Genomic DNA, 24,186 nt, shown 5'->3' with positions numbered 1-24,186 from the left:
CAGAAAATGTAGGCTGCTTAATAATGTGAGAGAGCCTTCTTAAGTAGTCTTGCCTTTCATTGGACACACCTGCCAAACTAATTAGCACAGGTATCTGCAATTGCTTACAGTGATATAAAGAGCCCTGACACACATCACCATCAATGAGTTTAACTGACAAACAAACAAATTCTTCCCTTATCACTCCTAAACACTTTTTGCATAATAATTTGGAACGCGGTGTACATGTGCTTTTCCACAAAACACCAGTGGTTCACGTAGTGAATCTTACAGTTCTAACTTGCCAACCGTGGTCTGTATGGAATTGTTCAATAAAGGGCCCAAAATTAAGATAACATAGATGGGAGAGGTCTCTATGAATAGGAATTCCTAAGTATTTGATACCCTGTGAGGGCCAGGCAAAGGGAAAGTTGGACTGGATGGAATCCTATATGGATTTAGGGAGGGAGACATCGAGGGCCTCAGACTTCGCTGCATTGATTTTAAAATTTTACCATGTAACAAAGTGATCTATTTCAGCCATAACAGCAGGGATGGATATATGTGATTGAGTGATATATACTAGGACATCATCAGCAAATAGAGAGCACTTGTACTCGGTGCCTCCCACCTCAATCCACCTAATATTGGGGTTATGGCGAATTGATGAGAGCAGGTGCTCCGTCACTAGGATGTATAAGAGAGGGGACAGAGGACATCCCTGCCTTGTCCCATTGGTGATTGTGAAAGGTGATGAAAATGTTCTGACGCACCCCCTGGGCCTTGGGACACCCGGAGCCGGACCCTTTTTGGTGGATGCTGGTGGTTGTAGTCTTCGTGGCGGCGATCCGGTTCCGTGGCTCAGGGCGGTCAAACCAGTGGCGGAACTATTTATGTGGTTTTGATGCTTAAATGTCCGACTACGCCACCCGTGGATTGCGGTCAGAGTGAACCGCCGCTACAGGGCAGACCGCTAAGGCTGGTGTTGTGGGTGCAGCAGAGCGTAGCATAACTCCCCACGGGAGGAGTATAGCCTCAGGGCAGTGTATGCGGAGGATGGGGGTGATGGTGCAGGGCAGCAGCAGTAACGACACGGAGTCAGTGATGCAGTTCAGGGCCTTTACTCACAGTTCTTATTATCCAGACCACGTCTGCAGGTAACGGCTGCCCACGTCGTACTGTGCTCACCAGGTGAGGGGCTCAGACAACTCCCAGATAACTTTGGAGCGCTTCACAGGACCCCCTTTGTGTGTCCTTTGTCTGGCCTTTCTTACCAACACTTCTGTCCGGCTGCCTCGGGCCTCCTCTTGGTAAACTTGGCGCCAGTTTCCCTGACCCTATGTGGTGCCTTCCTAGCGGGTGGAGCAAGGGGCTGCGCCACATAAAATGTCAGAGCCTCCGGTTTCTAGCTGAGGGTCGTTTCCTGCCTCCACTAGTTCGGGGACCGGTCTCCCCCTTTGGCCTGACCCCTCCACGCAGGTGGATTCGGGCGTGCGGTGGCGACTCGCCCGTCCGCACCCCTGGGATCCCTTCATTCCTCGTTCCTGGAGCCTTCTCCGCTCCTCTTCCTTCCTTCTCCCTCTTGCAGGCCTGGGCCTCTGTTACTAGGCCCGCCTCCGGAGCAGAGCTCATGCAGAGCCCCTGCTCCCTGCCACTTCTGCTCAGACTTCTCTGCACTGAACTAAGATGGTGCCCACCTTTTATACTCCCTTCTCAATGCACCCAGGAACTGCTTCCTCCCTGCTCCTGCACTGCAGGGTTCCCCTTCCTCAGTGTTCCCTCCCCCCACTCCAGCCAGGGACAGGGACTGTCGTGCCCATCTCAGGGGCATATTGGTCGCCCTGCCCCACGGCAATGTGGTGTAATGCATGCAGGTGTCGGGTCCTGATCCACACTCCATCCTTATCTGAGAGTGAGATATCACACCTCTGGGTGAGGTGCAATACGTCTGTAGCAACCGAGCCCTCGGTGCTACAGTTCCATTTATCTTCAGCCTAGGTGACGTATTGTGATACAGGGCCGTGATTTTGGCTATAAAAGGGTCCCCTAGACCCCTACCCCAAGCTTTTTAAGAGAATCATATATGGCGTGCCAGGAGACTCTATGGAATGCTTTCTCAGCATCCAACGAGAGTATCTACTTACAAATTTTTAACTGCATCTAGCCCAGGAAATACTTTGTGCCTAGTAGCAGTGTCTGCTAGTCAGCGGATTATCCCGGCTGTTAAGCAAGCTACACCACCTGTAGTTTGGACACTTAATTTTTTCAAAGGAAATGCTTCGGGACCACGGGATACTTAGTGAAGAGCATCAGGAGGCACCCCAAGGCATAGGGGCTGGGACTGGCACTAGGATGCCTTGCGGTGGACAGCCGAGCTCGATCCTTATAAAAGCTTTTTAACTGCAGCAGCTTTAGTGGACGCTACTGGAGCTGGAATTACGCGGCTGCTGGCATGAGACTTGCCCTCCAATAGATCCGTGTAAATGGATTTAAAGTGTATTCATTCAAATTAGAGGGACAATTTAAATTAAAAAGCTTAGAGCTGCCTCCACCACAGGGGGGCTCTCTCGACCCACCAGCGGACAGGCACCAGTATTGGGAGAGGGGGGCTGGCCGTCAGGGTTCACCGCGGCTCTGGCACAAACCCGGCGACACGGAGGTGGCACGGGCAGGAGCGGACTGGCCGTCTCGGCTTCTCACTTTTTGGATTTTAGAAGGGCATGACATGCCTATATCTGTGTCTCCCCCTCCTTTTACTCCTCCACCTCTTTTCTTTTCGCATGACTATATGTACTTGTCACTTTTCCATGTGTTAGTTGTGTCTTCTGAGCAGTTTGTCAGCTTTTGGACACCTTTGAAGGTGTTTTCTATGTGTTTCTATGTGTTTTTGTTTGCCTGCCATTGGTTTTAACGGTGTTCGAAGGTGTTCGACGAACAGTTCGACGAACAGTTCGGCGAACACACGGGTGTTCGACGAACCGAACCGAACTCGAACACTACGGGGGTGGCTCAACACTAGTCAGAAGTAGAGATGAGCTAATTTGTTCAAATTCGGCACAAATATGGCATATTCGGATTCGTGTTCGAGTTACTGAGATTTTGCTCAAAAATGGGCAAAAGTCAGCCACAAACATCCCTGCTTTCCCATACTGTTATCTGCGTGACAGCATGGGAATCAGGGCCTGTGATCGGCGGTAACATCACTACTGCCGGTAACAGCATTGCGAGGATCATGCTGTCAGCTGTCCCCACAGCTGTGACAATCACCCATGGAAAAAGCTTACAGCAGGTCACAGGCACCAGCTGTTGAGGCTACTATCCCCATCATCTGGCGCCTCCTATCACTGTAAACAAGCGCCACCGATGGGAGAAGTAATCTCTCATCAGCGTGCTTGCACAGTGAAAGTGAAAGTAAAAAAAAAAGTAAAAATAAATAAATATTTAAATAAAAATAATAAATATATCATACTCACCTACCACTTACGTGCACCTTGACCCCAATGTTCTTGTCCCCTGTAAAAAATGAAAAATAAAAAACACCATATACTCACCTTACAACTAATCCTCGAAGCCCAGTGTCATCTGCAATAAAGATAAAATAATAAACCAACCTCATCCTCACCTGTCCGCTGCAGTCCATGTACCGAGTGTCCCACGACGATCTCAGTCATAGCACGGCCACATCTGGAGATGTGACCGTCCTATACGGCAGCCGGCGATACACTGACAGGAGTGCTCGCTTCCGCAGTGTATTGCAAGAAGCTGCCGGCTGAGGTCACTGAAGTTCAAACAGCTGATGATCAGCTGAGGGCTCCGGTGATCTCACTTACAGCATTAGTGCTTCTCCCATCAGCGGTGCTTGTGTACAGTGACAGCAGGTGCTGGAAGATGGGGCTAGTAGTTCCATCAGCCGGCGCCTGCCACCTTCGATAAGCTTTTTACCGTGAGTGACTGTCACAGCTGCGGGGATCATGCTGACAGCTGACAGCATGATCCCCGCAGCACTGTTACCAGCGGTAATGATATTACTACCGATCACAGCCCCTGATTCATCTTCATGACAGTGTGGAAACCAGGGATGTTCAGTGCCATGTTCGTGTTTGGGTTCATGATCGGGAGCCCGAACACAAACATTTTTTTGATGTTCGGGTTTATTTGCCGAACCCGAACATCAAAACATTCTCTCATCTCTACTCAGAAATGGAAAAGCATAGATTGTTGTAAACTCTGTAGAAGACATTTTTAAAAGGCAAGGTGTAAGGGTCTGTCAGTGGCTTGATGATTTATGCTATTTTTTTAACAGGTTATACAAGGAACAGAAGACAGTAATGAAATAAATGAGTCAGTAAATGGGATCCTTAAAAAGCCTTTATCAATAAAATACCCAAACTCTCCTATAAAAAACAACATACAAGAGAGCAAGGAAGAAGATCAAAATGAAGCACAGAATGAAGAAGAGGTAAGAGCTTAATGGGAACCTGTCACTAGATTTTTCCCAATAAAAAGTACGGCCACCACTTTTAAAGCCTCTTTTACAGTATTCTGGTAAGCTGTATGTATGTCCCCAATTCCCTATGCAAGGCACAAAAAAGACCTTTCATTATACTTACAGATAGGCATCCCTGGTATTGATTCGGTGCCTTCTCGCATACTACGTCATTGACACAGTTTCTCCCATCGCGCACCTGCACAGCCGCACTTCTCTCTGCCCTGCCGAGGGGCAGAGCAAAGCACTGTAGTGCTCATGCACCGGCTTTACCTATGGGTCATCAGTACTCTTTGCCCTTACATGCGCATTACAGTACTTTGCTCTGGCCTCCGCAGGACAGAGAGGAGTGCGCCTACGTAATAGCACAATGGAGGACACCGCATTGATGATGTAGCACGCGTCATCCACATGAAGAAGTGACGGAGTACGACGATCACAAGAAGAGAGGAGGTGCCGGATCAAGACCAGAGACGCCCATCAGACTGGACCGCCCCGTCTGTGAGTATAATAAAAGATTTTTTTCGTACCTTGCATAGGGGATTGTGGACATACATATAGCATATGGATCTGCTGTAACAGAGGGCTTAAAGGTGCTGGCCGTACTTTATCTGGGGAAAACCCGGTGACAGGTTCCCTTTTAAATATCTGCTTTTTACAATTCAACACAAGATAAGTAATGCAGTTTACATATACAATAAAGCATAATTACAATTAATATATAATTACAATACAAAGTACAGCACCAATGGAGGGCATATGTTCTCCCAAAGATTGCCTCCTTAATGTAAATGAGGAGATTTTTACTTCTTTACAAACAAGCTCATTATCACCTCAATTACTAGCATGCCCTTTAGATCCTTATTTAAAGGGGTTTAACATTCCATTATGAATGGCTGCAGGGTGTAATTAAAATAATAAAAAAATATATAGATATTTACCTCCTGGAACAACTGCGATCCACCGTACTCAGAACTGTGTCTCCCGCAGGTCTCGTGGCAGCAACATCTGGGGTAGATGTCACTGTTTCTTCCTTCAAACAAAATGTGCAGGCTGCAGCCGATCACCTCAAACCTAATGTTAATGCCAGGAAACTGGCGGGGAACACAGTGCTGAGTTGATAGGAACGGTACACATTAAGCAGGTGAAAATCTATTTTTTTATTTTATTTTTACAAAACCCTGGAAATTCAGAATGAATTGTTAAGTTGTGGACAGATCCTTGAATCCAAATACTAAGACGCTTCTTTTATCTTAAGCCAGTCTCGAACCCTCCATTAAAAATTTATTCACATTGCTCAGATTTACAAATGCTGTAACAACAAAATATTGCACTCAGTGGTAAGGATACTACCGTAATCATAAAAACCTATGAATACATACATACAGATCAGTGCCAGACATTACTCTGAACCGATTGTTATGGTATATAAACACACCTTTACCTCCTAGCTTCTATTTTTGATAATACCGTTTGCTACTGTTAATATAAACATAAAGTATATAAAGTCTACAACTGAAAAATGCAACATATTTTATAATTTTTTTTTTTAAATAATACATTTTTATTAGATTTTATTATTGGAAGTCTGCTTTGTCATAAGTCATCTTTATGTCTGCCAACACAAATGATTTTGCCGAGTTGACCGCAGCTGTTAAACGACCACCAATTAGGTACAGGCAAGGCAATTGGGAATTGTTTAATAGCCTGCTTAGACCGGCTGATCGTGCTTCCATGAACAAGGAATAACTACTCATGAGATCATTCAGTGCGTTTGGAATATCATTGTTCTCATTTACACAGGATGAAGTGCTGCCAAGAACGGCAATTTTTAAGCCGGCTAGAAAATCATTGCACTAGTGGTTTGCTCGTTCGTCAGGTAATTGTCGGCCTGTATAGATGGCCTGATAGTTGGGATTGAGCTTTCATAGTTATGGAACTAGTTGACACATCTAAAATTAGTTTTGGATTACTACATTTGCTTTAGTGTAGTAAGTGGAATTTAGGGTAGTCTGTCTATTGATTGTAGCCACGATACAGACATTAAAATGTAGCTGTAATATATCTGTTAAAACCAGCTTAAAGGGGTTGTCCACAGCTCAAATAACCCCTTCTTAAGTATAATGCTCTGCTCCCCCATGGAAAATAATAACAGCCTGTATTCACCTCCACTGCCGGTGACTTTCCAGTGATGTTGATACCAGGTCTCCCGGAACTTGTGGGTCATTGTTATGTCACGTGAACCCTGCAGCCAATCAGCGATGGCTTCACTCTCACTTCATTTGCATGAAACTAATATCTGCAAGTAGTGAGAGATGCTGCTGCTCTTCCTCTGCATGTCAGTTACATCTAAAGGAAGTGAGAGTGAAGCCACCGCTGACTGGCAATGTCACTTGAGACCCGGCACCAACAGTGTTCAAATAGTACTGGCACTGGAGGTAAGAACAGGCTGTCATTATATTCCATAGGGGAATTGAGAATGGGTTGTCCTTGTAGTGGACAATCCCATAAAGGCTTATTACTGATTCATTAACAGATTCTATTCATTTAATTTCATCTCCCGCCTTGACGACTGCAACCTCCTGCTCTGTGGCCTCCCCTCAAACACTCTCACACCCCTCCAATCTATCCTAAACTCCGCTGCCCAACTAATCCACCTATCCCCACTATTCCCTGGCCCCTCCCCTCTGTCAATCCCTTCACTGGCTCCCCATCAGCAAGACTCCACTACAAAACCCTAACCTTATCAACACAAAAACCTCAGGCTATAAACTCACGGTTTATAAGGAAGCAAAAAATAGAAAAGACTCATAAAATAAATAATTTATTTCAATATTTTAAAATACTTTCAGAAGTAAAAAACAGGTACCTTCAAAGCAGCCCACAACAAACATACATCCCTCTTGGCTATTTAGAAAAATTCAATCTAAACCCTATTTAAAATAATAATGTATTACATCTGTAACTAATATTGCACATGCCTTTAGTAAAGTGCTATAATTACTGAACAAAGTGTGTATACACATTTAAGGAAGCCTTCAATAATTAAAGTGCCAATGTGCACATATAAACATTTGGTAAACAGTAAAAGTGCAAAAAAAAGTGTACATATAAGTAAAATTCAGGGCAGTGCAGACAAATATAATAATATGTATACTCTATGCAGCCTATTCACTCAAGTGGTGAAGTTAAACCTGTAAGGTGGAGGCATTAGAGTAAAAAGATTTTTTTTCCTTTTCAAAGGGTTACTTACGTAGTGTTTACAAAGGAAAGAAATAGCCTGGGGGGATGTGCTGTTGTCAACTCTTCACCACTTGAGTGAATAGGCTGCATAGAGTATACATATTATTATATTTGTCTGCACTGCCCTGAATTTTACTTATATGTACACTTTTTTTGCACTTTTACTGTTTACCAAATGTTTATATGTGCAAATTGGCACTTTAATTATTGAAGGCTTCCTTAAGGGTATGTGCACACGATGCAGAAATGAAGCAGAAAATTTCTGCATCATTTCTGCATCTCCCTGGCAGAAAAAACACATGCGGATTGTACATGCGTTTTTCCTGCGGAATACATGCGGATTCACATGCGTTTCCGCATGCGGATTGACAAGCGCTTTCCAGGCGATTTTAGTATAACATGGAAAGTGCTTGACAACTAGGTCACACTATATAAATCCATGCAAACAGCATGGATTTATATAGTGTGACCGTATAAGAATGTTTAAAAATAAAAAAATAAAGCTATACTTACCCTCTGATGGCCCCGGCGTGTGCTGCCGCGTTCGTTCCTGGCTTGTTCCTGGCTGCCGGGATATCGCGAGACACTGCGCTGAAGGGCCTGCGGTCACATGACTGTGACGTCACCGAAGGTCCTTCAGTCTTGCACGCGAGCAGAGGGAAGGAGACCGGGGGCCGTCAGAAGGTGAATATATCTTTATTTTTTATTTTATTCTCGTTTTACAGCTTTTTAAATGGTACCTGGGTGTGGAGGAGAGTCTCATCTTCTCCACACTCGGGTACCATCCGCACATTAGAACGCGCCAATAACGCAAGTACAAATGCAGTCTTGCGGAATTGGCGCGTTCTAATGCAAGTCAATGGCGGCGAAAACACTGCGTTTACGCAAAATTAATTGACATGCTGCGGACTTTTGAGCGCAGCGTTTACGCTGCGGAAAAATCCGCATCATGGGCACAGCACATGCGGATTTCAATTGGGGAACATTGCTGCCCTTCTACCATGTGTTTTTAATGCGTTTACGCGGCGTTTACGCAGCTGCAAAAACGCCGCGGAAACGCATTAAAAACGCATCGTGTGAACTCAGCCTAAATGTATATACACACTTTGTTCAGTAATTATAGCACTTTACTAAAGGCATGTGCAATATTAGTTACAGATGTAATACATTATTATTTTAAATAGGGTTTTGATTGAATTTTTCTAAATAGCCAAGAGGGATGTATGTTTGTTGTGGGCTGTTTTGAAGGTACCTGTTTTTTTCTTATGCCAGTATTTTAAAATATTGAAATAAATTATTTATTTTATGAGTCTTTTCTATTTTTTGCTTATTTATAAACCGTGGGTTTATAGCCTGAGGTTTTTGTGTTGATAAATCGTGATTGGAAGTAATAACCTTTTTTGACCTTTTTGGGATAACCAAAACCCTAACCTTGTCATACAAAGCCATCCACAACTTGTCTCCTCCATATATCTGTGACCTAGTTCCCCAGTACTTACCTACACGCAACCTCCGATTCTCATAAGATCTCCTTCTCTACTCACCTCTTATCTCCTCTTTCCACAATCACATACAGGATTTCTCCATTGCATCTGTGGCGCCCCTGCAGGTTCAGTCGCCACAGAGGTACTGCATCTCATCCAGAGGTGTGGTATCTCACTATCAGGTAAGGATAGAGTGCTGCCCCGGACCCTAACACCTGCACCCAACACTACGCTACTCCAGACCAGCAGGAGGGGCAAGATGCGTCTCTTACCTGCTGAGTCCTGTCCCTGGCTGGAGTGGGGGGAACCAAGAGAGGGGGAACCATGTAGTGGGTGTGGGTGGAGGAAGAAGTTCAGGGGAGCACTTGAAAAGGAGGATATAAAAAGAGGAGCCATCTTGGGTGTGTAGTCAGTCAGTGGAGAAGAAGTGAGGAGGACAGTGAGAGGAGCAGGAGCTCTGTAGGAGCTCTGCTCAGGAGGAGGGCCTAGAGAGAGGCCCAGGACAGACTGAGAAGGAGAGGAGGAAGGAACGGGAGCAGAGAGAAGGCTTCAGGAATGAAGAAGGGATCTCAGGGGTACGGGCAGTGCTGGAGGCCACCCGTATGCCCAAATCTGCCAGGCGGTGGAGGGATCGAGCCGCGGAGGGGACTGGCCCCTAACTAGTGAGAATTACAAAGTTCAACTAGAAACCGGAGGCTTCTGTACTTTCAGGGTGCAGTTGCCACATCCGCACTGAAGTCGCCAAAAAGGTAACCACATAGGATCCAGGGAACTCCAGGTTGCCCAGAAAGATCCGAGGATACCGGCTTGGAACCTTGTTTGGCGGGGCGCAGGGCAAGAAGGGTGAGGGCCAGCGCAGAAAGACGGCTGAGAAGGTCATATAGAACGGGGTCCTGTCAGGTACTCTTGAAACACCTGGGAGTTTGCTGAACCCCTGCCTGGTGAACGCAGCGCGACGTGGGAGGTCGTAGTCCGGAAAGTGTATCCTGAGGAACTTAACAACTGTGAGTAAACCCTGATGACTGCACCCCACTGTCTCTGTCACTTATTACTGCTGCACCATCACCCCCTGCACCACGAGTGCTACTTCCATAACAGCAACATCTACACTGCCCTGGAGCTAAGCACTACCTGTGGAGAGCTAAACCAACTCTGCTGCATTCACACCAGCTCCAGAGGACCTGCTCCGCAGCGGCAGCTCCCTTTAGCTGCATACCACACGTGGCGTCATGAACTGTATATAAAAACTATAAATCCCCTGTAAATAACCCCTTTTAACTGACCGCCCTGGGTCACGGACCGCCACTGTGACATCTCCCCTAGCAACGACCAGCCTGGCACCGAGTATCCCACGGCCCAGGGGGCGCGTCACATCCCCCTACTCTGGAACTCTCTACCCCTTCATATCATAGTCTCGCCTTCTGTGGAAACCTTCAAAAGGAACCTGAAGATCCCCCCTCCTCTTCCAACAAGCATACAACCTGCAGTAACCCTCGCTCCCCATACCACTGTACGACCAGCTCTACCCCAACCCACTGTATCCTCACCCATTCCTTGTAAATTGTAAGCCCTTGTGGGCAGGGTCCTCTCTCCTCCTTTATCAGTCACTAATTTGTTTTGTTGAAGATTATTGTAATTGCTATGTATACCAAATTTTTCACATGTAAAACACCATGGAATAAATGGTGCTATAATAATAAATAATAATTTCTATTAAACCCAGTGTTTCACAGAACCCCTTAGTAATTGACCAGTATTGAGAATCATCGTAAAGGTGGCCATACACACATGAGCAAAGTCGTAGGGACCAAAAATTTTATGTGCATAGAGACCTCTCAATTCTCCTCTGACTGATGAATTTGGGGTAAAGAAGAATTTAACATATGGGAAATTGACATGAATAGCTGTTGGCTGAACAAGCTTTCAGCTGGAAGCTATGGAAGGTGTATGGTATAGTTTTTAGGGTTTCTAAGAGATATTTTATCATGTTTTTGTGCTGTTCATTGTAGATTCAAATTAAGTAATGCCTGGCAATTCCACAAATATAATAGTATGAAAGATAGTAATATGTCTGCATTATTTTTTTTCCAGGACAGTCTTCCCAATATTTCCTTCAGTAAACTTTTGAAGCTTAACCAGTCGGAATGGCCTTATATTATGGTTGGAATTCTTGCATCAATAATAAATGGTGGAGGTCACCCAGCATTTTGCATCGTTTTTGCCAAAATGATTGCTGTAAGTAAATTAGTAAATTAGGAGATCCAAGTATGATGGCAGAAAATGTCTCACTAACCTTGGTAGCAATGTAAATCATAATACTACTAGCAGGGCCGGACTGGCCATTTGACAATTCTGGCAATTGCCAGATGGGCTGGTACCAACACTGGGCCGCTCTGTCACTTGGTGTCTCTTGGTATCTTCCGCTACGCAGGGATCAAGGCCACACCCCTTCTCCCACCAGTCCCAATTGACCTCCTTTTCTTCCCATTCACTTTATGCACGTGAAGGATGAAAGAGAAGATGATGCCTCAGCCAGTCAGCATGATCATTATCTACGGCCAGCCTGCCTCGCAGGAGCAGGCTGAGGTACATAGCTAAACACACTGAAGAGCAGCAGCATGTTAGTGCAGGAACCCTCCCCCAGTCCAGCTTGTGAGAATGACTTTTTCCTGGTGTGCGGGAGGATGTGTTAGGTGAAACGCTGTCCTCTGTTCCGTCCAGCAGCTCCTGCTGCTCCAATCTTGCTACACATGATCTTCGGGGAGCGAGCCATGGTGCTGTCACTGGAGACGTCACTACCATGTTCCCTCAGTCAGGGGCACGCCGATATCAGCTGCCAGCCTCTGATTGGCCAGCGGCATATATGGCAGCGTAGGGAGCCTGCGGATTCCCTGCGTCACAATATATTACAGATGGATGTGTACCGTTGTCGTGGGACCCCTCCAACTCTAGACCCTGATGCAGCTTCACCGGCGATATGTCTGCCCCTGCCATTACTGATGCCTGTGGCACCCCACTGTTAGCTGTGTCCCAATCTGAGTGTGTTCCAATAATAACCACTTTCTGTTTCCTATCACTGAGCCAGTTGTTAACCCAATTACACATATTTTCCCCTGGTCCCATTGATCTCATTTTATGTATCAACCTATTGTGTGGTCCCATATAAAATGACTTTGAAAAGTCCTGATAGACAACAGCCACTGCGCTACTCTGGTCCAATCTAGAATTTACCTCTTCATAGAATCTGATCAGATTAGTTTGCAGGATAGATCCCTCAAACATATGTTGATGTTGGGAAATTAGTTTAACCTTATTGAGATACTTCAGGATAGCATCTCTTAGAAAGCCCTCAAAGATGTTGCCCACAGTAGAGGTTAAACTTACTGGCCTATAAATTCCAGGCTCAGATGTTGTCCCCTTCTTGAATTTTGGTACCACATTTGCTATAGACTATAAATGTGATAAACTGAATGTGGGAGAGATCAAGCTGCAATATCTGTCGTCACATCGATTGCTAGAACAAATTTGGTTGATCTCAATGCCCAGGTGGATGTTCCATTTCTCCCTTACAGATCCAGGTCTCAAGAAGAAGACTCAGGTCTCAAGCAGTTGGTCGCCCGGTTACAATTTGTTATGGATAACCCCTAATAGGATAGATACCACCGGCCTGCTCGCCACTCCCAATTTATCACCCATTAAAGTCACAGATCCATCCATGAACTCCCAAAAGGAGAGCTGCTCTTTTTAGAGGATAACAGAAGGGGGTTCTGTTCTGAGGACCCCCCTCTATTACCTTCCCATGCCCTGGGGGTGTCTAAACCAGAGAAACTTTTTTCCTGCTAGAACCTCCAAATTACACCGAAGTCGGCACATTACATGGGGTGGTCAAGCTCAAAGTCCTCAGGTGCTTCAGTAATGGCACTGATCATGGCAGCACCCCTTCTTTTATGGAATTTTTTTTATGACACTTGTTTATGACCTCATAACAGTTGTCATGGTTACTACGGGGGCTATTACTGATGCATGGCCCAAGTATTAACCCTTTCATTATAGATGCAAATAATCGCATTTGTTACCAAGCAGGAAAGCAGGATCCTTATCTTTATGGCTTCCCTTAGGACCCATAAGAAATACAGATTACAGTTTAAAGGTGTAAGTGTGTCAGGAGTGTTTTGCACTTTTTTTGATCCAGAGATTGGGTTTATAACTAGCACTTTTCAAAGAAAAAATTAAGAGGAAATTACTTGTAAAATAATATTATAGGGAATTACATGTCAAGCATTTTCTTAATGTACATTCTACATAGTTACATAGTTCAAACTATCTCAAAAGGTATACATTTTCAATGAATAGATTATTTATTATTCACAATGTCATGTTTTGTTAAAAAAGTATCCAGAACTTTTTAAGTGCTGCTGTAGTGTCTGCCATTACTACCTCTTATGGTCGGACATTCTACAGTCTGACTGCTCTAACTGTAAAAAAGTCTTTCCTATTTAGCTGCCAGAATTGACTTTCCTCCACGTGTCACAAATGTTCCATTACCCTTTATAAGGTCCTGGAAAGTGTTAAGTCATGAGCCAATACTGTGCATTGACTACAAATGTATTTATATGTATAAATAAGATCTTGTAATAATGTAATAATAGTTTCCGCCTTTGAACTAACTCTAAATTTCAAATATCTTTTTTAAAATGTGGAGCCCAAATTGGATCCCATATCCAAGATGTGGCATTACGTGGGATTTATAGAGGGGTAATAAAACACTTGGATCACAGGATTTTATCTCTCTTTTTACACACCCTAAAATCTTGTTTACTTTTGCAGCTGCTGCTTGACATTGAGAGCTGCTGCTCAGCTTACTTGTAACCAGAATACCAAAGTCCTTCTCCTGTTCTGTAATCTCTAATATATTTACATATAATCTATATGCAGCAGTACTATTACTCCTGTTGCGGAGCATTACTCCACATTTATTAACATTAAACTTCATCTGCCATGTGTTTGCCCTTGCAGGAATCTTTTCCAGATCCTTTAGTAATGTTATAATGTCCGAGATTAATAATCAACATATGCATTTTGGAGAGTGCCTTGATCCATTGGAAAGGGTAGGGATAGCCAGCCGTTTTTTGGATAAAACAATTAAAAACAGTTTTATTAGTAGAATTGAATAAAAACAGAACATTTTGGAAAACGTCTCATATTTTTTCTATAGTACTGAGAATGTTCTGATTTTATTGAATTCTACTAATAAAATTGTTGTGAAATTTTTTATCCAAAACACGGCTGGAAACCCCTATCTTTTTCTATTGCTACCACCGAGCAGGAGAAGTTTTTCATCTGAGCTCAGGATTAGCTGGCTAGTTCAACGTGGGTGAGCTAGATCTTTCTCTCTTATTTATTACCTTGATCAATTACTTTTAGATTCAGAGTTAAAATAATTTTCACTCTGAGGCTCATGAGCACCCTGATGATTATCAACAGGAAGATCATTATGGATCTCGAGGACGTGAATATGATGGAAGAAGCAGCGGATCCTCATTGCAAGATGAAAAGTGGAAGCGTAGTGGTTCAGGCCCCCAGTTTCCCTCAAAATCATAGAGATTTCCCAGATTGAGAGAGAAGAGATTCTAATCGATGGGATGGAAGGAGACACTCTGTTGATCAGTATACCAGGAAATCCGTGAATATAAAGTTCCGTGGACAGATAGATGATGGTTATCGACGGAGTGGTCCTGCAAGACATGAGGGTCGTGGTTCTCGTGGAAGAGAAGGCTTTTTGCTATTTCATCTGAGAGCCGCATAATGTAGGAAAAGACACCCTGAATCCAACAATGTATCACTTAGCTTACTGGGTGCAGCCATTCTGACACAATCAGAGTTTTTAGGTTTAGCAATGCAGCAGAGCTGAGAAAGCTGACCCTACCCTCACCAGGTTCTCATGCACATAGCTATAGACCGTGAGCTGCTTATGACAGAAGGGGGCAGAGCCGAACCAGGGCTCACAAGACCAGATGGTAACAGCAATGTTAATCACAAGGAGATTAAAGCTTCAGTCTACGTAACAACAGCACACAGCTGGTTATGTGACACATCGTTGAGTTCAGTGTTTAAACCCCTACTTCATGGTGTCCTCAGATTACATACTGTAAGGTTGCAGCCGAACAGGTCATGGACGGGAGGTATGTGTCCCCAAGGTGCCAAGTCTTGGTGTTGTAGGACTCGAAAAGCAGGCTCCAGCACACATAGTGCTTAGAGACATTTAATGGGCCCGGATTCTACAGCCGGATGTAACGAGCAGCTCAAAGAGCTGGGGGGGATCAGCTGCTCACTTACCTCCAGTCCAGGTCTTGGAAGGCCAGATTTAAGACATCTGCGCCTGTCTCAGTTGGGGGTTGTGTAGTGATGAGCGAGTATGTTTTGTTAACTCTTTCGCCGAGTATGCTCGGCTGAGCACCGAGTATTTATAGCGTGCTCGGTGATATGTTTGAATCACTCCCGTGTGCATGATTTGAGACGGTTTGACAGCTTTAATAGATGTGAGGAATGTGTAAGAAGCAGATATTCCTCAGATGTATCAAAGCTGTTAAAAAGTCGCAAATCATGCACACGGGAGTGATTCAAACATATCACCGAGCACGCTATAAATACTCGGAGATCGGCCGAGCATAATCGACGAAAGGGTTAACACAACATACTCGCTCATTACTAGCTGTGTGTTGTGCAAGGTGAGTAGACCTTGCATGTGATGCTCAGAGTCTGCTGGAGGCAGAGAAAAGCACTACATTTTAATGGCTGAGGCCGTGCTGTATGAACTTGTTATTTTGAGTTTTGTTGTGTTATACCTTTTTGTGCCAGAAAGAGGCTGTTATGTTTTGTTTTCCTGGTTGGTTTATGGACATTTAATAAACCATCAGTTTGTCTTGGAACCTCTGGACTGCAGTCCTGTGTGAACCTGCATCTACCCGAGAGCTGATCTTTCACAAATTGATGCTAAAATTGGGAACACAAATCCCAAGCAGCAGTGTGACTGCTACAGGAGACTGTACATGTCCTGGGTGAAGACTGCCAGCCAGCAAGGTTCATCCGGCAGCATGGAGGAGCTAAGCAACTGGTGCAGGCAAATATGCATCAGCAGCAAGCTCAACAGGAGACGCATAAGCTGTTAAAACAACAGTTCCAGCTTCAACAGCAACAGATGCAGCAGCAGCAACAGCAGCCGTCAGTGTCAGAGAAGCTGCACCACCTCCAGGCCGAAGCGACAAGACCCAGGTGAGGAAAACTGTGAGAGGGGCGCTGCAAAACATGACTCCGGAGAATGATGTCGAGGCATTCCTGGCCGTGTTTGAGAGGGTGGCGGACCAAGAGAGATTTCCACCGGAGCAGTGGGCTGAGGTTCTAGCGTTCTGACTGGGGAACCACAGAAGGCGTACTTTGATTTGGCCCTGCAAGACTCTAAAGAGTATAGCAAACTTATGGCTGAGATCCTGGCACGGCTAGGCGTAACCCTGGCAGTCACAGCACAACGAGTCCACCTCTGGGACTTCCACAGGGACAAACTACCCCGGTCACAAATGTTTGACCTTTTACATATAGTCCAGAAGTGGCTACAGCCAGAAACTTGTTCCCCAGCCCAGATGGTCGAGAGAGTGGTCATGGATCGGTTTATTCACTCTGTGCTGAAGCCTATTCAGTCCTGGGTTGCCCAGGGAGATCCCCAAAATGCAAACAAAATGGTGGGCCTAGTGGAGAGGTATCGGGCGGTAGAGGGTTCTCTGGGTGGTCAAGCAGTGGTTAGGTCACCTTTCTGGGGTTCCCAAAGGGGGTAAGGTTCCCAAAAGAAGGGCACTAAATCCTCACTTGGTGGGCGTCCAAAGTCCCAGGAGACTGCTGAATCGCAGCTGGGTAATCAGCCCCAATCTATCCTCTGTTGGAGGTGTCATGCCCCTGGTCACATAGCCGCCTGGTTTCCCATTAGCTCTGAGCCAATGGACTGCAACATAGGCCGGTGTTGCTCCCATTTTACCGACCCCGCCTGTAGCACGGTTCCTCAACATGGCGAGGGCCCTCAAGCCTGCTCAGTGTCATTAAACGGGGTGCAAGTGTCTGGACAGTTGGACTCAGGAAGTTTTGTGACCCTGATAAGGGCCACATTCCCTCATCATCTGGTTCCTGGAAGGTGGTGGGTGTCCGGTGTATCCATGGGGATACTAAAAACTATCCTGTCGCCCGGGTGGATGTAAACACGGACTGTGGCACCACAGCTCAGGAAGTGGGGGTCGTTAAAGACTTGGTGCACCCAATAATAATCGGACGGGACTGTGCATTATTCTGTGACATGTGGGGGAAAGCGGTGACACATGGTTGCTCGGACAACAGCCAGAACACCCCTGAAGAAACTGACGAGTTTCCCATGTGTGTGTTTGTGGGCGATGAGGATGGGGCAGCATCCCCTGAGGCCAACATCCCTGAGCTGGAGGTGTTCGAGGGAAACTTTGGAACTGCCCAACTCAGGGATTAAACTCTTAAAGGGGCATTTGATAATGTGTCTGTGCTTAACGGTGTTGCTCATTAGCCGGGGGGGTGACACCAAATACCCGTACTTTGCCGTCAATGAGGACTTGCTATACCGAGTCACCAAAGTGAGAGGGGAGCTCGTCGAGCAGTTGCTGGTGCCGGGAACACACAGGCATACGGTATTAGACATGGCACATGCACATGTGTTAGGTGGTCATCTGGGGGTAGAAAAAACTCAGGGACGAATCTTCCAGAGGTTTTATTGACCGGTTGTCTCAGAGAAATTATGAATTATTGTAGGTCCTGTCCCACCTGCCATCTGACCTCCCTGGTGACACACATTCGGAGCCCCTTTGTGCTGTTACCTATCATTGTTTGATTGAATAGCCATGGATTTGTTGGGGCCCCTGGTCAAGTCTGCCAGAGGGCATCAGTATATCCTGGTGGTACTCAACTATGTGGCACGGTATCCATAGGCTGTGCCCCTACGGAACTCCTTCAAGTGTATAGTTCGGGAGTTGGTCCATATATTTCCAGAACAGGGTTACCTAAGGAGATCCTAACGGATCAAGGGACCCCATTTATGTCAAAGGTGAGGAGAGAGTAGAGATGAGCGTTGTTCGACTCTAACTGTTCGCCAATCTCAAATTCGAGCTGTTTTGGGCGGTGTTCGAGCCGTTAGGCAGACACGAACGATTTGAAAAAAATTCGGCTGTTCGAGGTTATGTTCGATAACTGTTCGTGCACCAAAATCATAACTGGATTTTTTCTCAGTAATGATGAAAATTAATGTTAATACGCAGTTTGTGTGTACAGCGGGGCGGGGGGAGGGGCAGGGGATGGATCTCTGCAGGAATAATGAAGATCTCCATTTTTTTTTTCTCTTTCTCGCATTTACAGTGGGGAGGTGCAATCTGTCAGCCTATCAGCAGCGCACACACGGAGCGAAGTGCTTTTTTTCACACAAGCAAGGGCATGTGTCATTGGCAGTGTATGTCACATGTCCTTGCCGTATAAGACCCAGCCATTTTCCCCGTCGCCACCATTTTCTCACTGCTGCAGCTGCGTGTTAGACGGCACCGCTGTTGCTGTGTGCGCTATACCTTGTTAATTTCAAGCCAATTTTCGCACAAATCTACAGATAGCTTGGGAGTAGGGAATACTTGTGATTGCAGTCCTTTTAAGGACTAGGTTACAGCATTTCCTACGACTTTTTTCAGGCAGGTCTGTGCTCTTGAATAGATAGGTTGGGAGTAAAGACTAATTGTAATTCCAGTCCTTTTCAGGACTAAGTTACATCAGTTCCTATCAGTTTTTGCCAGGCAGGTCTGTGCCAGTGCTGTGCAGGTTTTTTTCACAGCATTTGGCTAAATCTAGCAAAGCTAATCCTTTTTGGCCTATTGCAGAGTGTGTTAGTCAGTGGAGTAGCCTATCTGTGTTGCAAGCTACACCAACTGTGTATAGAATACCAATTTTTTTACTGCACCTAGTGAAGTAAAACCTTTTGGGCATAGCATCATTCTATTAGTCCATCTATACTGACCTCCATCAATTTGCAAATTGAATATAATTTTTTTCTGCATCTAGCTCTGAAAAAATATTTGGGCTTCTAGCAGTGTGTGGGACTAGGTCTATTAGTCCATCTATACTGACCTCCATCAGGTTGCAAATTGAATATAATTTTTATCTGCATCTAGCTCTGAAAAAATATTTGGGCTTCTAGCAGTGTGTGGGACTTGGTCTATTAGTCCATCTATACTGACCTCCATCAGGTTGCAAATTGAATATAATTTTTTACTGCATCTAGCTCTGAAAAAATATTTGGGCTTCTAGCAGTGTGTGGGACTTGGTCTATTAGTCCATCTATACTGACCTCCATCAGGTTGCAAATTGAATATAATTTTTTTCTGCATCTAGCTCTGAAAAAAATATTTGGGCTTCTAGCAGTGTGTGGGACTTGTTCTATTAGTCCATCTATACTGACCTCCATCAGGTTGCAAATTCAAAATAATTTTTTGTCTGCATCAAGCTCTGAAAAAATATTTGGCCTTCTAGCAGTGTGTGGGACTTGTTCTATTAGTCCATCTATACTGACCTCCATCAGGTTGCAAATTAAAAATAATTTTTATCTGCATCTAGCTCTGAAAAAATATTTGGCCTTCTAGCAGTGTGTGGGACTTGGTCTATTAGTCCATCTATACTGACCTCCATCAGGATGAAAATTGAATATAATTTTTTTCTGCATCTAGCTCTGAAAAAATATTTGGGCTTCTAGCAGTGTGTGGGACTTGTTCTATTAGTCCATCTATACTGACCTCCATCAGGTTGCAAATTAAAAATAATTTTTATCTGCATCTAGCTCTGAAAAAATATTTGGGCTTCTAGCAGTGTGTGGGACTTGTTCTATTAGTCCATCTATACTGACCTCCATCAGGTTGCAAATTGAATATAATTTTTTTCTGCATCTAGCTCTGAAAAAATATTTGGGCTTCTAGCAGTGTGTGGGACTTGGTCTATTAGTCCATCTATACTGACCTCCATCAGGTTGCAAATTGAATATAATTTTTTTCTACATCTAGCTCTGAAAAAATATTTGGGCTTCTAGCAGTGTGTGGGACTAGGTCTATTAGTCAATCTATACTGGCCTCCATCAGGTTGCAAATTGAATATAATTTTTTTCTGCTTCTAGCTCTGAAAAAATATTTGGCCTTCTAGCAGTGTGTGGGACTTGTTCTATTAGTCCATCTATACTGACCTCCATCAGGTTGCAAATTCAAAATAATTTTTTGTCTGGATCTAGCTCTGAAAAAATATTTGGGCTTCTAGCAGTGTGTGGGACTTGTTCTATTAGTCCATCTATACTGACCTCCATCAGGTTGCAAATTGAAAATAATTTTTTTCTGCATCTAACCCAGACGATAGTTTTGGCCTAATACCACAGTTTGGCCACTCAGCTCTGCTCGGTTCCCATCCATTGTTTTTTTGTGCAAACAACTCCAGAGTTGTGAATTAGTTAACCACCAAAATGAGTGGAAAAAGGCCTGCTGCTGGTGGAAAGGGGAATAGGCGTGTTGGGAAGGGGAAAAAAGGTTGTGTCCGTGGGGTAGGTGTTAAAGCAACAGTAACATCTGCAGAAGAAAGACCATCTTCCAGCCAAACTAAAATGTCTACTTCTTTTAGCGGACAATGTGATAAGATCCCTTTCTTACGGCCACGCCCATCGCTACAAATCCCAGATGAGGCACAAAAACAGCAGGTGCTTCAACGGATATCAAGTGCTCCTTTAAGTGGGCTCTCCTCCACATCAACTTCAACATCACAAATACTCAAGTCCTCAGAGGTGTCACCCCAATCACACTTGCTTCCTCACAGCTCCCAAATCTCCAGCTGCCCATCTGAGTATGAGGTAGAACAGATAGTTGAGTCTGCAGAGCTGTTTACTCATACTATAGCCTGGGAATCAGAGGTCGGCTCCAGCGCTTCTGTGAATCCAGACGAGGAAATGATCTGCACTGATGCCCAGAATCTTTTTGAGTCGGATCCAGGACCAGATGCAGAAGGTTCTGAACATAATGTAGACCCTCATTCCCAAACTGTAACTCCTGTTGGTGGAGACTATGAGGAAGACGATGATGACACTCAAATACCTGATTGGAGCGACAACTTTAGTTTTTTGTCAGGGCAGGAACAGGTTGGCTCTGAGGACGACGGGTGTGATAACACACAGGGTGATGATGATGAGGTTGGAGATCCCACTTACTGTCAACCCACAGTCAGCCAAGAGATGAGGTCAGCAGAGGAGGTGGAGGAGGATGCTAGTGACGACGAGGTCAGGTTGTGCCTTCCTGGACAGAGACGTAGTACTGGAAGCACGTCAACAACTGCATCCTCAAACACAACTCTGCCTCTGACCACAAGTCGTGGTGGCTCTTCAGGTCGCATGGGTGCTAAGCCTTGCATAGCCTGGGCATTTTTTCAGATCGATAAAGATGACCCAACTTGTGTTATCTGTAACATTTGTCAACAAAAGCTAAGTATAGGCCAAAAAATACATAGTTTGAGTACTTCATGTATGAACCGGCACATGGACATGAAGCATAAGTTTCAGTGGGAAGCTCACTGTGCTACAATGCGGCCTAGCCGGCCAGGCCAACCACCGTCTGCCCCATCTTGTGCATCTGCGGCCTCTTCATCCTCTGTGACTGGGGGGACAGCAGTCACACCTGTTTTGGGACGCAGTCCTGCCACCTCTTTACCCGCAACAGCCAGCGTGATTGGCAGGTCATCATTTTCTTTGGAGGTGGTAACACCAGCTGGTGTTGAGCACTGTCTGACATCGATAGCACCACCTTTGGATCAAGGCAAGCTAACATGTCCGCCTGCATCTTCCTCACAGACCGGCAGTTTGCCGGGGACACCCTTATCAACCCCGTCTAAGCACAACAGCCAGCCCTCGGTCCCTCAGATGTGGACAAGTAAAAGACCATTTCCTCCTAGCCATGAGAAAGCTAAGAGGTTGAATTTCACCATCTGCAAGCTCTTGGCTACAGAAATGCTGCCTTTCTGCCTGGTGGACACAGAGGATTTTCGAGACCTTATGTTCGTCGCAGTGCCCCAGTACCAGATGCCCAGTCGGCACTACTTCTCAAAGAAAGGTGTGCCTGCGCTCCACCAGCATGTCGCACACAACATCACCGCTTCTTTGAGAAACTCTGTGTGTGACAGGGTGCATTTCACCACAGACACTTGGACAAGTAGGCATGGACAGGGGCGTTACATGTCGCTGACTGGGCACTGGGTAACGTGACAGCAGGACAAGGGGCTGCTGTCCAAGTCTTGCCGTCCCCACGAGTTGTGCTTCAATCCTCTTTATCTCAAAGTTCCTCCACTGCTTCTGCCTCATCAACCTCCTCTCGGTCCTCCACCTGCACCCAAAGCCTGTCTGGTCATGCCACAAGCTTTCTAACTGCGCGGAAGGGATCCTGCACACCTCCTTACTATGCTGGCAGTAGGGCTCAACGTCATCAGGCGGTTTTTACTTTGAAATGTCTGGGAAATGTGAGTCACACAGCTAAGGAGTTGTGGTCAGCTCTGGAGAACCAATTTCATGAATGGTTGTCTCCATTGGACCTGAAACCAGGGAAGGCCGTGTGTGACAATGCTGCAAACCTGGGTGCGGCCCTTCGCCGGGGCAATGTCACACACGTGCCTTGTATGGCTCACGTGTTGAACCTGGTTGTCCAGCAATTTTTTGCCCACTATCCCGGACTAGATGGCCTTCTGCAGAGGGCACGGTCGATGTGTGCTCACTTCCGCCGTTCGCATCCCGCAGCTCAGTGACTTACATCTCTACAGAAGTCGTTGGGCCTGCCACTTCACTGGCTAAAATGTGATGTGCCTACCCAGTGGAATTCAACTCTGCACATGTTGCAGCGACTGTGGCAGCACCGACAAGCCCTTGTGCAATACGTTCAGACTTATCGCCTGGGCCAACGAGATCCAGAGGTGGGGCAAATCACGCTGGAGGAGTGGTCTCAGATCAGGGACCTATGCACCCTTCTGCACAGTTTTGAAATGGCGACGAAGATGTTTAGTGCTGACGATGCCATTATCAGCATGACTATTCCGGTGATTTACATGCTGGAGCACATGTTAACAGAATTCGGAGTCAGGTGGTGTCACAAGAGGAGGTGGAGGAAGTAGAGGAGGAGGAGTTGTATGCGGAAGGGCTAACATCTGCAAGGTCCAGTCGGTCGGCAGCACCAAGGCGGCAGGCATGTGAGGGTGGGGGAGATGGTTTTACCAGGGCGCATGGTAGCAGCCAAACTAGTGAGGAAGGTGCAGGATCCCAGGAAGAAGTGGAGGACGAACTGATGGAAGACTCATCAGATGAGGGAGACCTTGATCACATTTCTGTTGTGCGAGGTTTGGGGGAGAGGACAGAGGAAGGAAACATGATTGTTACCTCGCCACCAACAAAACAGGGACTTGGTGCTCCTGGACGCGCAAGACACATGAGTGCCTTGTTGCTGCACTACCTACAACATGACCCTCGAATTGTGAGAATTAGAAATAATCCTGACTACTGGGTTGCCACACTGTTAGATCCCCGGTACAAAAGTAAATTTGCAGAAATTATTCCTGCCATAAAAAGGGATGCACGCATGCAGGAGTATCAGCAGAGACTGTTGCAGAATCTTACATGTGCTTTTCCACAAAACACCAGTGGTGCACGTAGTGAATCTCACAGTTCCAACTTGCCAAACGTGGGACCGTCGAGTGTTCAGCACTCAAACCGTAACAGAAACACAGTATCTGCTGGTAACATCAATTTTGCGGAATCATTTCACCACTTTTTTAGCCCATCCTTTGCAAGGCCACAGGAGACAAGAAGTCTGACACATAGTCAACGCCTAGAGACGATGGTACAGGAGTATCTCCAAGTAAACATTGAAGCCATGACTGTGTCACTGGACC

The 24,186-nt window shown here is 45.6% G+C and overlaps 1 protein-coding gene across 10 annotated transcripts in view; it reads left to right on the top strand.

Moving 5' to 3' along the window:
- The window catches only part of LOC141265127 (ATP-binding cassette sub-family B member 5-like), a 1,418,963-nt gene that overhangs the window by 1,258,840 nt on the left and 135,937 nt on the right, over positions 1 to 24,186 (top strand). For 8 of the 10 annotated variants that reach the window (XR_012320051.1, XR_012320052.1, XM_073677812.1 and 5 more), the window contains 2 exons: positions 4,283 to 4,438; positions 11,284 to 11,427. Coding sequence is in view for 7 of the 10 variants with exons in the window: in XM_073677812.1 (XP_073533913.1) it covers positions 4,283 to 4,438; positions 11,284 to 11,427 (300 nt within the window). In the remaining 3 variants the exon portion in view is untranslated. Of the gene's footprint in view, positions 1 to 4,282; positions 4,439 to 4,803; positions 4,901 to 9,903; positions 10,197 to 11,283; positions 11,428 to 24,186 lie in introns of those variants that run through there. The other 2 variants (XR_012320053.1, XM_073677813.1) reach the window with 2 other exon arrangements.

Source organism: Phyllobates terribilis, unplaced genomic scaffold (genome assembly GCF_046119375.1).
Source record: "Phyllobates terribilis strain yellow unplaced genomic scaffold, ASM4611937v1 Scaffold_4__5_contigs__length_816908805, whole genome shotgun sequence".
NCBI classification, from domain to species: domain Eukaryota; kingdom Metazoa; phylum Chordata; class Amphibia; order Anura; family Dendrobatidae; genus Phyllobates; species Phyllobates terribilis.
The sequence above is the reverse complement of the archived record's forward strand: the minus strand, read 5'-3'. Positions and strand labels throughout refer to the sequence as shown.